This window comes from Dama dama, chromosome 22 (genome assembly GCF_033118175.1).
Source record: "Dama dama isolate Ldn47 chromosome 22, ASM3311817v1, whole genome shotgun sequence".
In the NCBI taxonomy this organism is placed as follows: Eukaryota; Metazoa; Chordata; class Mammalia; order Artiodactyla; family Cervidae; genus Dama; species Dama dama.
In genome coordinates, this window is record NC_083702.1 from 20,895,524 (window position 1) to 20,913,264 (window position 17,741).

Consider the following 17,741-nt stretch of genomic DNA (forward strand, 5'->3'; position numbering starts at 1 on the left):
AATATTGTAAAGTAATTAGCCTCCAATTAAAATAAGTAAATTTTAAAAAAACTCAAAAAAATTAAAATTAAAAAAAAGAGGAAAGGCCTAATCAAATATGCTGGAGCTATTTATAAAGAGAGTGGTATTTGTACAGTGACACAAAAGAAAAAGTTTGCATAGTACCAAGGGCAAAGACTAGAGTGACACAGGGACAAACCAAGAAATGGCAAGAAATGTCAGAAACTAGGAAGAAGCAATGAAGGATTTACCAGAGTCTCACAAAACTTGGTCCTGCCAACACTTGATTTATTTTGAACTGCTAGCCTACAAAACTATAAAAAAAAAAAAAGTTTGTTGTTTTAAGGCACCTAAGTTGTGACACTTTGTTATGCCATCTCCAAGAAATAAATACAACACCCCTGTAACTCACACTCAGATTATTAAATAAAATATTACCATCAACTGAGAAATGACCCTTTACATTATCTCCAGGAATAACTCCTCATCATGGTAACTAATATTTATTATCAGTTACTATTCCTTCTGGGAGCAGGTTCACACCGTATAATTTTTGTCCTAAATTTCTAATATCAGAGTTTTGATTTATCTCATTTCACTCTATGTAAATAAGTGGAATTTTATAGAATGAACTATTATGTGTCTGCTTTCTTTGCTCAGAATTGTTTGTGATATTAACCCACAATGATGTGAACAAATAATTTAAATAAAATAAATGTCATCAAGAGTGCTCAGATAATACAGAATTGTAATTTAATTGACACAAAAGTTTTTTCGGTAAATATTTTATTAGCAAAATCAAAAAGATTGCTTTTATGGTAAAGATGTGAGAAAGTGTCACCCTTGAACGTTGCTATTTGGATATAATAGGTGTATAACCTCTATTTAAACAATAAATATCAATTAAAATGTAATATATACATCTGTTGACACAGAAATTACATTCATGGATATTTCCCATATAGGTAAGATGTATAGCAAATAACACTTAATATATTAAGTATTTTTTAATGCAAAGTTTTTCTATAATTACAAAACTCTGGGGCAAACCTAAATACTCATTGAAATAAACTGGTTTAATAAATTTTGGTGCATCCATTTAGTGCAATGAAAAAGTGAAAGTGAAGCTGTATCCAACTCTTTGCAGCCCTGTGAACTATAGCCTACCACGCTCCTCCATCCATGGGATTTTCCAAGTAAGAGTACTGGAGTGGGTTGCCATTTCCTTCTCCAAGGATTTAGTGCAATACTTGCAATCTTTTACAAAATATGAGACAGCACTTTAAGTACTGATATGGGACAATCTGCAAGGTAATTTTTACATTAAAATATAAAGAAACAGAACAGTTATTTATAGTTATCCAGGAAACTAGTTTTGTATTTGCCTCTAACAAGAAAACTAGGTGAATAGGAAATAATATAAGTAAAGAGACTTTGCTCATTATTTCATATCTCATAGTTTGAGCAATCTGAATGTATTAATTATCTATTCAAATATATTCAATTAAATGCTTAAGAAAAATAAATATAAAATCATTATTCAGTTCAATGAATTTGTTTCATGTTCTCTGACTTATTGATTCTTGAAATTAAAAAAAATTCAAGAATTGGATTTGTCATTTTCTATGTATAAAACTTATTTGTCTTTCCTCACAGATGTTGGGATAACATAATCCTTTTTAAATCATACATAGTTGAGTAATATTAGTGAATAATTTAAGTTTGTTCCCTAATATCTATTAAAGGATGAATGTATTAAGACATTGATCACAGTAACTCAATTAATTATCAAGGCAAGTAAACTTTTTTTACAAATATAAGGAAACAGCTTAGTACAAACTTCAGGAATAATATTTATTGACTTGAGGCATCCACATCGTCCATCATTTGAATTCTGGAAATCCCTGCATCAGAGAATATATTTATTTTAGAAAGTCATTCTTCAGCAAAATTTAATTATCACAAATTTAAAACACATAGATGCAATTATTTCAATGGAATATTTATCTTGCAACAGAATATTTACCTGTGAAATTATAAAGTATAATTATGTCTAAAACTAAGGAAAATATCACCAGTGGTCAATTAGAGATAAGGAAGAAGTAGAAAGGATAGTATAGAATAGGATATATACATGAACTAGATATGTCAGTTTGAAAAATTCTTCTGAGGCTTCTGAAAACTTGGGGAAGTGTTTAAATAAAAAAAATTATTATATGGTTCATTGAAATTAGATATAAAAATAGACCTAGTTTCCTATGACTCAGGCTTCCTACTTTTGCATTCTAATCCTCTATGATAAAATAGACATCTTTTTTTGGTGTTAATTCTAGAAGGTCTTGAAAGTCTTTACAGAACTGGTCACCTTCAATTTCTTCGGCATCAGTGGTTGGGGCATAGACTTAGAATATTGTGCTTTTAAATGGTTTACCTTGGAAACAAAAAGAGATCATTCTATCATTTTTGAGGTTGCACCCAAGTACTGCTTTCTGGACTCTTTTGTTGACTATGATGGCTACTTCATTTCTTGGCCACAGTAGTAGATATAATGGTCATCCAAATTAAATTCAGGACTTTCCTATAGCTCAGATAGTAAAGAATCTGCCTGCAATGCAGGAGACATGGGTTTGATTCCCTGGGTCAGGAATATCCCCTGGAGAAGGAAGTGGCAATCCACTCCAGTATTCTTGCCTGGAGAATTGCCATGGAGAGAGGAGCCTGGTGGGCTACAGTCCATGGGGTCACAAAGAGTCAGAGATGACTAAGCAATTAACACACAAAAATTAAATTCACCTATACCTGTCCATGTTATTTCACTGATTCCTACAATGTCGCTATTCTATCTTGACATCTCCTGCTTGACTACATTCAATTTACCTTGATTCATGGCCCTAACATTCTAGATTCCTGTGCAATATTGTTCTATACAGCATCAGACTTTACTTTCACCACCAGACACATCCACAACTGAGCATTGTTTCTGCTTTGACCTAGCTGCTTCATTCTTTCTGGAGCTATTAGTAATTTCTCTATGCCCTTCCCCAGTAGCATTATGGACACCTTCTGACCTGGGGTCTCATCTTCTGGTGTCATATCTTTTTTGCCTTTTTCTTAGGGTTCATGGGATACTCACAGCAAGAATACTTGAATAGCAGGCAAGTTTGGCCCTGGAGTACAAAATGAAGAAGAGCAAAGGCTAGCAAAGTTTTGTCAAGAGAACATGCTAGTCATAGCAAACACTTTTCCAACAACCCAAGAGAAGACTCTTCACATGGACATCACCAGATGGTCAATACTGAATTTAGATTGATTATGTTCTCTGCAGCTGAAGAAGGAGAGGCTCTACACAGTCAGCAAAAACAAGACCTGGAGCTGACTGGGGCTCAGATCATGAACTCCTTATTGTAAAATTCAGGCTTAACTTGAGAAAGTAGGGAAAACCACTAGGCCATTCAGGTATGATCTAAATCAAATTTCTTATGGTTATACAGTAGAGGTGACAAATAAACTCAAGGGATTAGATCTGATAGACAGAGTGCCTGAAGAACTATGAATGGAAATTAGTAACACCGTATAGGAGGTAGTGACCAAAACCACCCCCAAGAAAAAGAAACGCAACAAGGCGTTTGTCTGAGGGTGCTTTACAAATATCTGAAGAAAGAAGACAAGTGAAAGGCAAGGGTGAAATGGAAATATACCCAAATAAATGCAGAGTTCCAAAGAATAGCAAGTAGAGAAAAAAAAAAAAAAAGTCTTCTTAAATGAACAATGCAAAGAAATGAGGAAAGCAATAGAATGGAAAAGACCAGAGATATCTTCAAGAAAAGGTCAGTTTTCATTCCAATCCCAAAGAAGGAAATGCCAAAGAATGCTCAAACTACTGCCTGTTGCCTGCTAAGTCACTTCAGTCATATTCAACTCTTTGTGAACCTGTGGACCACAGCCTGCCAGGCTCTTCTGTTCATGGGGATTCTCCAGGCAAGAATACTGGCCCTCCTCTAGGGTATCTTCCCTACCCAGGGATCGAACATGTGAATCTTATGTCTCCAGCTATAACAGGAAAGTTCTTTACCACTAGTGCCGTCTGAGAAGACCTCAAACTACCGTATTATTGCACTTATATCACATGCTGGTAAAGTTATGCTCAAAATCCTTCAAGTGAGGTTTCATCAGTACATGAACCAAGAACTTCCAGGTGTACAATCTGGGTTTCAAAGAGGCTGAGGAACCAGAGATCAAATTGCCAACATTCATTGGATAATGGAGAAAGCAAGAGAATTCCTAAAAAGCATCTAGTTCTGCTTCATTGGCTACACTAAAGTCCTTGTCTGTGTGGGTCACAGCATACTTTGGGAAATTCTTAAAAAGATGGGAGTACCAGACCACCTTTACCTGCCTCCTGAGAAACCTGTATGTAGGTCAAGAAGCAACAGCTAAAACAGGGCATGGAACAATGAACTCGCTCAATATTGGGAAAGGAGTATGTCAAGGCTGTATATTGTCACCCTGCTTATTAGCTTATACACAGAGTATGTCGTGTGAAACGCCAAGCTAGATGCATCACAAGGTAGAATCAAGATTGCCAGGAGAGATATCAATAACCTCAGAAATGCAGGTGATACCATTCTAATGGCGGAAAGTAAAGAGGAACTAAGGAGCCTCTTGATGAGGGTGAAAGAAGAGAGTGAAAAAGCTGGCTTGAAACTCAATATTAAAAATACTAAGATCACGGCATCCAGTCTCATCACTTTATGGTAAATAGAAAGAAAAAAGTGGAAACAGTGACAGATTTTATCTTCTTGGGCTCCAAAATCACTGCAGATGGTGACTGCAGCTATGTAGTTAAAAGATGCTTGCTAGATCACCAGCCCAGGTGGGATGCATGAGACAAGTGCTCGGGCCTGGTGCACTGGGAAGACCCAGAGGAATCGGATGGAGAGGGAGTTGGGAGGGGGGATTGGGATGGGGAATGCATGTAACTCCATGGCTGATTCATGTCAATGTATGACAAAACCCACTGCAATGTTGTGAAGTAATTAGCCTCCAACTAATAAAAATAAATGGAGAAAAAAAAAAAGATGCTTGCTATGACAAGTAACAGAAGCAGAAGATATTAAGAAGAGGTTGCAAGAATACACAGAAAAACTATACAAAAAAAGATCTTCATGACCCAGATAATCATGATGGTGTGATCACTCACCTAGAGCCAGACATCCTGGAATGTGAAGTCAAGTGGGCCTAAGGAAGCATCACTATGAAAAAAGCTAGTGGAGGTGATGAAAGTCCAGTTGACTTGTTTCAAATCCTTGAAGACGATTCTGTAAAAGTGCTGCACTCAATATGCCAGCAAATGTGGAAAACTCAGCAGTGGCCACAGGACTGGAAAAGGTCAGTTTTCATTCCAATCCCAAAGAAAGGCAATGCCAAAGAATGCTCAAACTACCACACAATTACACTCATTTCACACGCTAGCAAAGAAATGCTCAAAATTCTCCAAGCCAGGCTTCAACAGTATGTGAACCATGAAATTCCAGATGTTCAAGCTGGACTTATAAAAGGCAGAGGAACCAGAGATCAAATTGCCAACATCCATTGGATCATCAAAAAAGTGAGAGAGTTCCAGAAAAACATCTACTTCTGCTTTATTGACTACTTCAAAGCCTTTGACTGTGTGGATTACAACAAACTGTGGAAAATTCTTAATGAGATGGGAATATCAGACCACCTGACCTGCCTCCTGAGAAATCTGTATGCAGGTCAAAAAGCAACAGTTAGAACTGGGCATGGAACAATAGACTGGTTACAAATCAGGAAAGGAGTATGTCAAAGCTATATATCATCACCCTGCTTATTTAACTTATATGCAGAGTACATAATGAGAAATACTGTACTGGATGAAGAACAAGCTGGAATCAAGATTGCCAGGAAAATTATCAACAATCTCAGATATGCAGATGACACCACCCTTATGGCAGAAAGTGAAGAAGAACTAAAGAGCCTCTTGATGAAAGTGAAAGAGGAGAGTGAAAAAGTGGGCTTAAAGCTCAACATTCAGAAAACTAAGATCATGGCATCCGGTCCCATCACTTCATGGTAAATAGATGGGGAAACAATGGACAGAGACATAGTTTATTTTGGGAGGCTCCAAAATCACTGCAGATGGCGATTGCATCCTTGAAATTAAGAGACACTTACTCCTTGGAAGAAAAGCTATGACCAAACTCGACAGCATATTAAAAAGCAGAGACATTACCTTGCCAACAAAGGTCTGTCTAGTCAAAGCTATGGTTTTTCCAGTAGTCATGTATAGATGTTAGAGTTGGACTATAAAAAGGCTGAGTGCTGAAGAATTGATGCTTTTAAACTGTGGTGTCGGAGAAGACTCTTGAGAGTCCCTTGCAAGGAGATCGAACCAGTCCATCCTAATGGAAATCAGTCCTGAATATTCATTGGAAGGACTGATGCTGAATCTGAACCTCCAATACTTTGGCCACCTGATGGGAAGAACTGACTCATTTGAAAAGACCCTGATGCTGGGAAAGGTTGAAGGTTGGAGAAGAAGGAGACGACAGAGGATGAGGTGGTTGGATGGCATCACCAACTCAATGGACATGAGTTTGGGTGGACTCCAGGAGTTGGTGATGGACAGGGAGGCCAGGTGTGCTGCAGTGGATGGGATCACAAAGAATTGGACATGGCTGAGTGACTGAACTGAACTGATGACAAGCAAGGCTATGACAAACCTAGACAGTATATTAAAAAACAGAGACAACACTTAGCTTACAAAAGTCCGTATAGTCAGAGTTATTGGTTTTTTCCAGTAGTCATGTTAGCATGTGAGAGTTGGTCCATAAGGAAGACTGAGCTCTGAAGAATTGAGGCTTTCAAATTGTAGTGCTGGAGAAGACTCTTGAGAATCCTTGGACTGTAAGGAGTCCAAACAAGTCAGTCTTACAGGTAATTAACCCTGAATATTCATTGGAAGGACTGATGCTGAAGCTAAAGCACCAATACTTTGGCCCCCTGCAGGCCAAACCCACCAACCTGCACACCCACAGCAACTGCAGTTCAACCACAACAAGAGGACACACGCTGCTCACACAGGAGATACCCCGGGGCACCTGGCTCCAGTGACCAGAGTGGATTGTGCCACTGGGCTCCGTAAGACATAGTCAGACCCAGAGATTCTGAGAAACAACTGGTGGTTGCAGAAGGAAGAGAAGTGGGAAGCTGGGAAAAATAGATAAACGGGGTTAAAAGTTACAAACTTCTAGTTATAAAATGAGTAAGTCACTGGAAATATAATACATAGCCAGTAATATTGCAATAAATTTCTGTGGTGACAGAGGGTTACTAGACTTTGGTGGGGGGGGGGGGGGGTGACTCATCTTATCGTAATAATCAATTTATGGTGTAAACAAGCATCAAATCACTATGTTGTACACCTGAAACTAATAATATAATATAGTATGTTATCTGTTCTTCAGTGAAAAGAAAGAGAAAATGTGAGTGTACTTTTTTTCCCCACTGAGCCTAATGCTTCCATATGAAACAAAGCATTAAAAATCTGTGAAACTGAGCAATGAGATTAAGGAACATAGATTTTACATTTTAGGGCAAGCCTACAAAATATAGAAGAAAATGTATTTTAATTTTGCCCCAACTGTTCATGAATCTCAGTGAAAGTATTAATATCAAGTAACAAAATTAACAGTGAAAAGTCACCAGCCATTCACATTCTGCTTATTGAAGTAGCCCTTCTTTTTAAGGTACCCCATGAACCTACCCTCTTCATTGACTTAATCATATTTTAACCACTTTTCTCAGTAATGTTTTTGAGTTATATAATCTTAAACATTTGGGTGTCCAAGGGTCCAGACCTTAGATTTCCTGATGTTCACTTCCAGCCTCATAGTATTAATACTATCTCTGCACTGAGACATGAATAGACCTCACATTTAAACTTGATAATAGTGTACCGAAATGTTCATGTGACATCCTGCAGGTAATTAAATGTTTAATATATTTATCCACCATATATCTAAATCTGAATTCCAGATATGCCCCATCAAAATTACTGGCAATTATTCTTACAGTTGCTAACAAAGAAGCTTGAACTCTCTTCTTTTTACCTCCATCACAGGAAGGTACTTATATAGCACCTTTATGACAAAATGTATTGGGTCGCATATCACATCATAGCATTTACAATCCTCTAATATGCTATATAAATTACTTGGCATTTTTGGTTTGTTATCATTCATTCCTACTGCCAGAGAATGCAGGCAGATACAATGCTTTTTGGATCTTATTATCTGGGGCCTGAGATATGCACTTGGTTGCCGATCTGAGAAGTGAGATGACTGGAATTAAAGATGTTCCCTAAATTCCCAAGGACCATTTCCTGTTCTTGACCTATAATTTATGAATCAGGTACTGAGAATGAAAGGGAGTGGGGAGACTATGAAATAAAATCTTACAGATTCTTAGAAGCGTTTGTGCCATCCAGCCACTTCCAGGGATGATGAACCCCTCTTTTCTCTAACCCAATCCAATGACTGTATTTTATTTTTGATTGAATGAAGACCTGTGGGAAAATTAGAATCACTAGCATGATTCATAATATCAATAATACATTTTACTACAGGGAACTCTCATAAGATGCTGGGCACATTTGTTTTTAAATACCCCCATGACAAATAGAGTAGTCACTAATATCTCCATTGTGAAGAAAAGAAATGAAAGTGGAAAGGCCTTGTGAATGAATCACTCTATTCCTCATGTCTGGATGAAATATATAAAATAAGGAACATGATGGACTTTAAAAAATAATCACCATGTATAATAGATTACATAGGTAAACATGCCTGCTCTAAACTTAGTACTTCTCTTCATCATAAGATACTTTAAAGAATGCAAAAAGACAAGTCTGAAATCTGCAGATGTCTGTAGTGATTTAGTTTGATGAACAAATAAAATATCCCTATAAATCAATAAGAAAGTAAAGTTATTCAAAAAGAAAAATAGGCAAAAGTTAAGAACCTATATTTCAAATAAATATTGCCCATTTGTGAATGGGCAATAAATGTGGAGATATGACAACCTCACAAGTTGTCAGGGAGATGCAAATCAAAAGTACAAAGATATATTGACAGTTATTCACTTTGTGAAGAAATAAGAGTAACAATACCAAGCTTGTTCAAAGGTAGAGAACAAAGGTATATTTAAAACTGTTGCTAGGGACTTCCCTTGGAGAAGGAAATGGCAACCCACTCCACTGCACTTGCCTGGAGAATCCCAGGGACAGGGGAGCCTGGTGGGCTGCCATCTATGGGGTCGCACAGAGTCGGACAGGACTGAAGCGACTTAGCAGCAGCAGGGACTTCCCTGGCAGTCCAGTGGTTAGGACCCTGTTCTTCCATGGCAAGGGGCCTGGCTTCAATCCCTGATCAGGGAACTAAGATCCCACAAGAAGCCAAAATTAAACAAACAAACAAAAACTTCTGCTAAAATTATATTGAAAAACAATTTGGAAATATTATATGAAGTTAAACTTTTACATACCTAGTACTTCCAATCCTAGGGTGATGTGTGATAAAACATAGGGCAGAGGGAAAAATCTTGCAGAGATGTGTTTAAGAATGTTTAATGAAGGAACATTCATAGCAACAAAAACTGGAAATGACTCAAATTCCCATCATCTAGGCTATGAATAAAGTATATCTGCACTACAGAATATTATGCAGGAGTGAAAATGAAGAAACTTACCTACAAGTTTTAAAATAGGTCCTCCCATTTACTTGCATGTCAACTTAAGAAAATAAATTTTCTTAAGCATTCTCCTTGTCTATAAAATGGGAATCATATTATCTGTTATGGGGATTTTGTGTACTGAAATAATGCAGGCAGTGTCTGAAACATCTTTAACATAAAATATTGTTAATTATTTGTAATCATTATTCCAATTGGTATATTTTACTTACATCAGTTATTTTTGAATGAATGCAAATGTTAAGCAGTAAATTCTCTTTCCTAAAAGTAACATCTCTATCTGTCTCTCCCATAAACACATACACATGTCATTATTTTTACACCATAATAAAATTGTATAAGAGGAATATTTTAATAGTTTATTTTTAAAGCCTAGGAAAAATGTATGGGTACTGTAGAGGCATGTCAAAAATATTTTTATTATTTCTAGATCTTTGAAGAAGCTTTAAAATTAAATGTCTATTAGTTCTTTCATTTATATATTTTTGCTCGATGTTAGATACATAAATGTATAAAAGCCAGTCTCTCTTTTCAAATATCATTGGATTCAAGTCACTGTTATAATGACATTCTTATGCTTTGTAACACAGCAGAAGACTGAAAATCTTAAATGTTAGTGTGAGAATAATGCTGTTCTAGGACAGTTTGTCCAGAGTTTGCAGAGTGTATAGTTCACAGCTTTTAATACTAGCAGCAAGGCAATCATCAAAAGAGGTAATAGAGTATGAAGCATGGCTTTTGCTCTAAACAACATCAAAATTTTTTCAGAAATTTCAAAGGAACTAGAATAGCTCATGGAAATACAGGGATAACAGCATAAGCAGATTCTTTGAAGCTCTAACTCCAGAAACTTCAATGGCAGGAATAAAGCTGAAGAAAGCAGAATTGGAAATTACAAGAAAAATATGGATTAAAAGAAACTCTTGAGGGTAAAATAAAACTTACATCACTTGGGAACTAATCACAACTGAGGTTTAAATTGATCAAGGAACTTGTAATCTGTATCTGGATATTTGTATTTCTTTGATTTCATATCCCACTACTTAGATAGATAGTAAAAAGTGATTCATTCATATTATTATTATTATGATAATATAACTTTCATAAACAAGAAAACATAGGGCTTTACCCTGTACTTCATAAGACACTTATAGAAATACCATTTCTAGGACTAAACATTAACTAATTAAACTCAATGCTTGAATTGAATCATTAGAAGGAAATCTACATAATCTGTTAGATAAGCTTTATATTCTCAAATCTTGTAAGTGTTGGCAAATGTGATCTAGATTTTCTCTTCGAGAAGAGAAGCTTCCTCTGTCACTCAGGATTATAAGTAAGACAAAAATTCATTTTTGAAGAATCATTCCAGCTAGTTTCATTTACTTTCATTTTCATTCTATATTTCCTATAATCATGAAAATGAAAAACTCATCCTTCTCTAGAAATGTGTTCCCTCCCAAACACTGATGCTGGAAGAACAGAACTCAATACAGTGAGATGTTGTCTCTTTTAAACTGCTCGTATCATTGAAGGCAGTTTTTCATTTGCCCTGAATTAGCCCTTAGCTGCCAAATACTGAGCAATCTGATGTATACTAAAATGTGAAGAGGCAACACATATAATTGAAAGATGGCGTGGCACCATGGCATGATGCCATTCATCCCACGGCACCCACATCCACAGGAAAGCTATTTCTCTTGGTTTAACAAATAATTCTTTCAGGTCCTTGTTACACCTGTGTGCCCTCCCCTGCAGGTAAGTCTGCACCTATATGGCTGCTGCTGCTAAGTCGCTTCAGTCATGTCCGACTCTGTGCAACCCCCTAGACGGCAGCCCACCAGGCTCCCCCGTCCCTGGGATTCTTCAGGCCAGAATACTGGAGTGGGTTGCCATGTCCTTCTCCAATGCATGAAAGTGAAAAATGAAAGTGAAGTCGCTCAGCCGTGTCTGACTCGTAGCTACCCCATGGACTGCAGCCCACCAGGCTCCTCCGTCCATGAGATTTTCCAGGCAAGAGTACTGGAGTGGGTTGCCATTGCCTTCTCCAGCACCTACATGGACCAGGGCTTCAAATCAAACTGATGAAATAACATTGGAGGAAAAGCTTACACAATTATCCTAACAAGACATATGAACTTCTAAAGCACTTATTCAGATATAGTCAAGTATACATACCTGCTCCTCTTGGTCATCAATCTTAATGAGACTAGAGCCCAGGTCTTGGCATGACTGCTTACTCTCCATCCAAGTTTTCTCTTCTTTTGAAAAATAGTAACAGTCTTTTCCATAGCAGGACCATTTTCCTTGATACATACCATAGCCTTTAACTTGAAAATAAAAGCCACCATCATCCACAACTTTGAGACCATTTAGAGACCTGCACTTTTCTGTACTTCACTGCTTACTTCAGACTGAATGAACAGAAAATAGATGACTTTCCTGCATCCCCAAAGTTTTATGTTAGGAATAGCTTTCCTGCCACTCTCTGTAGGTAAGAATACTGTGGACTGTCTCTGACAAGGCCATTGTTAATACTGATAAATGTTGACTTCTTGAATACAAATAGACTACAGAAAAGTGGAGTAGTTCTCCCTGAAGAAAGAAATCCTTCAATGTAAATATAAACAAATAGTATTAATTCCAGGCTTCCCTGTGATTCAGACAGTAAAGAATTTGCCTGCAATGCAGGAGACCCAGGTTCAGTCCCTGGGTCAGGAAGATCCCTGGACAAAGGAATGGCTACCCAACCCAGTATTCTCGCCTGGAGAAACCCATGGACAGGGGAGCCTGGTAGAGTCCAGGAGTCACATAGACTCAGATAATGACTGAGAGACTGAGCATGACATAACCATTAACTCCAAGGAATCTATATTGGCAAAAATTCATCCACAAGCACAAAATAATCAAAACAATGTAAAGGTCTAATAGGAGCTTCTTACTTTGGAAAGTCTGTGTTCAATTAACTATAATTGATAAAATTGATTTGATAAGAAAGAATGAGCATAATTAAAGGCCTTGACAAAGTCGAGTGTAAAGTTTTACAATACTGAAAGGGCCTTTGAATTATGGTGCTGGAGAAGACTCTTGAGAGTCCCTTGGGCAGCAAGGAGATCAAACCAGTCAATCCTAAAGGAAATCAACCCTGAATAACTCATTGGAAGGACTGATGCTGAAGCTGAAGCTCCAATACTTTGGCCACCTGATGCAAAGAGCTGACTCACTGGAAAAGACCCTGATGCTGGGAAAGATTGATGGCAAAATGAGAGGAGGGCGGCAAAGGATGAGATGGTTAGATAACATCACCAACTCATGGACATGAATTTGAGCATGCTCCAGGAGATGGTGAAAGACAGGGAAGCCTGGTGTGTTGCAATACATAGGGTCACAAAGAGTAAGAAACAACTTAGTGAGTGACCAACAACACTGAAAGGGCACAGGAAGAGATAATTCCATGAAAAAATCTGTCAGCTATCAGCCTAAATATTTAGTACTTACCTGTGCTAGGTGGTAAAACTGAGTGATCCTCAGCTCCTGGTACAGAAGCATTTCTTTCATTTGTGTCTTTCATATCTTGTGTATTGCACTTAGAATTTGTCTCAAAATCTTCATTTCCATATTGTAAAATTAAGATAATGAATGGCTTTAATAGATCATTTTATTAGAACCATTTAATTCTGAATTACAAAATAAACAATATTGACTAAATGAAAGTATGATCAGAGAAAATGTAACATTAAAATATTTTAAAGTGTCAAAACATAAAATTTATTTTTATATATAGCCATAACTTATATACTTATTTTTAAGTATGTAAAACAGTAATCAACATTTATAAAAGAGAATATAAATTGGAAATAAAGGGTTTTTATGTCATCTACTCTTCAGAAAAAGATCTCAAAATTTGTGAAATTTAGTATTCACTATTTGATTTAGCATTTAACATTTTCATTCAGGGGTAACATAAGGGATTTGGCTTTTTTTAGCACAAGTTTATAATGGATTCATTGAACACCTGTGGGAAAAGAACTCAGAGTGCTACTCCTAATGTGAAAAAAAAAGAGTTAAAAATCTCTGAGAGAAACAGCCATCGTTTCCAAAACTTCATGCATAAAAAATGTAAAAGCATGAAGTGTATGGCCCTTTAAGTGTAGGAACATTTTTCCAAAACACTGGAGAAACTGTTACACAATCGAGAATCTTTATTTCAAACTATGCTGACACTCATCACCATTCAGCCAAATACAATGTCTACTTGTAAAAAAAGCTCTAGTAACATTAATTGCACAGTATCTTAATGTCCTCAGTTACAATAAATATCTCTGTTGCTCCGATTCATTAATCCATTCCAATGTTTATATTTTGGGCCTAAATTTAAAAGACACATCAAGACCTCTAGTTTCTAAGTACTGCCGTTTCTTGTGATTAATAGACAGCCACCTCCCTTTCCTTTTTGTCTATCTAAGGGCACACAGTAGAGAACTAATTTGGGCAAGATATCCAACAATCTTGCAAAATAGTCTTTAGGCACATCTGAAAACAGCCAACTCTGATAGACGTATCACTCATCACATTGCCTTCACACAAACTTCTGAAAGTCCAGTGACAAAAAGGTCGCAAAACTGTTCAGATACAGATTAGTGCTGATCGACATTTGTGGTTCTCATCATCTTTATGCCCTTCAATACTACACAATGTGTTTATTGAGTCACATTCTTTTCCTAATCCAGTAGCTATTTAGTCTTTTCCTAAATTATCTACGACTCCTCCTGACTCTCTCTCAGAAGGTGGCTTCATTTGCTGTCAATATTTCACATAGAAACAATCACCATCAAGCTGAAGTTCCCCTCACTTTCTTGCTTCCCTTTTTATAAATACACAGGTATCCATCAACCTATTGCAGAAAAAAATTTGTGCTTCCCACTAAACAAGTCTGAAACTCTCACCCATAGTCTGTGTCAACGTAAAAAATATGTATTCACAACTTAAAAGTTGAGAGTTATGTTTTATTCAGTGGGAGTTTTTTGGACTTCAAACCCTGGGAAGGAAGTACCTCAAGTAACTCTGAGAGAACTGCTCTGAAGAGGTGAAGGTGGAAGGGAGGGATAGGTTATACAGGAGTTTGGCAACGAAAGGCAGGTAGTCTAAACTTCAAAAGATTATTGTTATCTAAACAATAAAGGAAACTAGATATTTCACATTAAGAAATTCAGCGTTTTTCTTTGTACAGGCATATACAAGAATGTGGGCTCACAGAAATCACTCCTTTGATATGCATCTCAGCTCCCTGGGGCCAGTATGCTGTGTTTTCTTATACTGAGTGTCCTCAGGGCTCCTAGTAGGGAGTGGCTGCAGTTTGATGGCTGCTAAATCACAGGTATTCTTTTGCTTCCTGAGTTCCCTCAAGGCTCACCAACTTACCATCCCTGCTGGCTACAATCACTGATGATTGTGACATCCTTTGTTTACTGACAGGGCAGGCAACATTTCTTTTCTCATCTGGATATCATCCCCTATTTGACCTTTCCCGTCTACCTTGACTGGACTTTCCAGAATCCAGATCTGCTCATGTAACATGAGTCATGTTTTTCCTTAATGTTAAATACTTCAATTGTTTCCTTTGTTTTTAGGGCAAATTTAAATTTTCTTAACATGGTACAGGGGCTTCCCAGGTGGCTCAGTGGGTAAACAATCTGCCTGCAATGCAGAAGATATAAGAGATGTGGGTTTGATTTCTGGGTCAGAAAGATCCCCTGGAGGATGGTGCAGCAACCCCTTCCAGTATTCTTTCCTGGAGAATCCCATGGACAGAGAATCCTGGCAGGTTACAGTCAATAGGGTCACAAAGAGTCTGACATGACTGAAGCGACTTAGCATGCATGCACACAACATGGTACAAAAGATTTCCATGAAGTTACATACCTAGCCAAACTTATTTCTAGCCACTTTATTTTGGTCCAAAACCTGAATGTTTCCAGCATGTACATCTGTCCGTTTTTCATGTTATTCTTTACCTGAATGAGCCTTCTCTACCCTCAGCCTCCTAATTATTTCTTACCTTCCCTTTGCATCTTATCAATTATTAAATCCTACAGGAGAGCTTTCTTGACCTCAGCATGCTATATGCCATTCATCTGATATCTTCATGCCATCATCCTTATACTAATAATATTTTATTTTAAACACTGGTTCATTTTTTTAAAATATTTTCCTTTAAACTGAGCTCGTTAAAAAATGACTTTTTCTTTAATTTCTGTATCTTTGATGCCATACATAGTTCCTGATCCATAAGAGATCCTCAAAATTGATTTTTGAATGAGTGAAACAAAGAATTAATAATCATGAGGAAAAAGATGTTGGAAACAAGTATTGTATAAGAATTTTTGAAAATTTATATGAACTATGTAAAATTGATAACGTTTAATCATTTAGAAAATAAATCATTTACTTTCCTTTGTAATTTAAACATTATTATCTTTAAGTATATAATGGTATGCTTAATGTATATAATAATGAATGTAATATTCAAATAAATATTTTCCCAACTCTCTGGCCATATGGAAAACCTCATCCTACTTGAAAAATAATTTCCACTGTGTATGTAAACCATACCATATAATCAGCAAGATTTTTGTGCTATTACACTTATCACACTATTTTGTGTGGCATAAACACTCAGTGAGAGCAAAATAATAAAATCATCATTATCAATATTATCATCAACACCATCGATGATCACTAATGATTTCTATACAACTTTATATCAACAAAGGTTCATTAGTTATAGTATCTCATTTTTCATCCTGACTCTTTTCACTCATAAGAAATGTGCGTGTATGGTACTCACACATATATCCTAAGACTGTGATTGCCAGTAGGAGAAACAAACATACAATTCCCAGGATTATTGCAATGATATGCCATGGAGATTCTGTACAAAATCAAAAAGCAAAATATCCATATATGAATATATTAAGCTCAAAGCATTAAAAAAACACAGAATTAGAACAAAATGGAAATTTGTTCTGGAGTTTAAAATTAATATCTATAATTGCTGTGACCACAAATCTCATTATTATTATGTTTAAATATATCCCTCAGTATATAGGGGCTGGAAAAAACTGTTGAGAGTCCCTTGGAATTCAAGGAGATCAAATTTATCAATTCTAAAGAAAATCAACCCTGAATATTCATTGGAAGGAATGATGCTGAAGCTGAAGCTCCAATACTTTGGCTACCTGATGAGATGAGCTGACTCATAGGAAAAGACCCTAATGCTGGGAAAAATTGAAGGCAGGAGAAGGGGACAACAGAGGATGAGAGGGTTGCATGGCATCACCGACTCAATGGACATGGGAAAACTCAGGGAGACAGAGGACAGGGAAGCCTGGCAAGCTGCAGACCATGGAGTCACAAAGAATCAGACATGACTGAATGACTGAACAGCAGCATATAAGGGTTTCCCTGGTGGCTCAATGGTAAACAATCTACCTGCAATTCAGGAGCTGCAGGAGATGAGGGTTCAATCCCTGGGGAGGAAAGATCCCCTGGAGGAGGGCATGGCAACCCACTTCAGGATTCTTGCTTGGAGAATCCCGTGGACAGAGGAGCCTGTCAGGCAACAGTCCATAGGGTCTCAAAGAGTCAGGCATGACTGAAGCAACTTAGATTGTATACACACCTCAGTATATAAAGAACCAGGCATGTAATATAAAATATATGTGGACACAATTATGATTTCATTTTTTCTTATTTAGCATCATAATATTTTCAGAAAACAAGAAAACAAATGAAAAGGAAACTTTACCTTTCCTTTTGTGACTCTGATATCTTTTGTCCTCCTTTTTCTCTGAATACAGGAATTTTGGCTCCACGTATATCACTTTCTCCTGGCTCATTTCTGAGGGCGGAAGGCAAAGATCACAAGAATCCTTTGCAGCATTGAATAAGGCATTTTAATGGCATTGAAA

At 36.9% G+C, this 17,741-nt stretch overlaps 1 protein-coding gene across 1 annotated transcript in view; it reads right to left on the minus strand.

The window, feature by feature from the left end:
- Positions 1-792: 792 nt before the first annotated feature.
- Positions 793-17,741, minus strand: part of LOC133043069 (C-type lectin domain family 7 member A-like) — a 31,204-nt gene continuing 14,255 nt past the window's right edge. The window contains exons 3-8 of the mRNA XM_061123951.1: positions 17,579-17,671; positions 16,619-16,702; positions 13,270-13,377; positions 11,950-12,101; positions 8,481-8,587; positions 793-1,904 (exon numbers count right to left, since the gene is read on the minus strand). Coding sequence (XP_060979934.1) covers positions 1,778-1,904; positions 8,481-8,587; positions 11,950-12,101; positions 13,270-13,377; positions 16,619-16,702; positions 17,579-17,671 — 671 coding nt within the window. The 3' untranslated portion in view covers positions 793-1,777. The remainder of the gene's footprint in view (positions 1,905-8,480; positions 8,588-11,949; positions 12,102-13,269; positions 13,378-16,618; positions 16,703-17,578; positions 17,672-17,741) is intronic.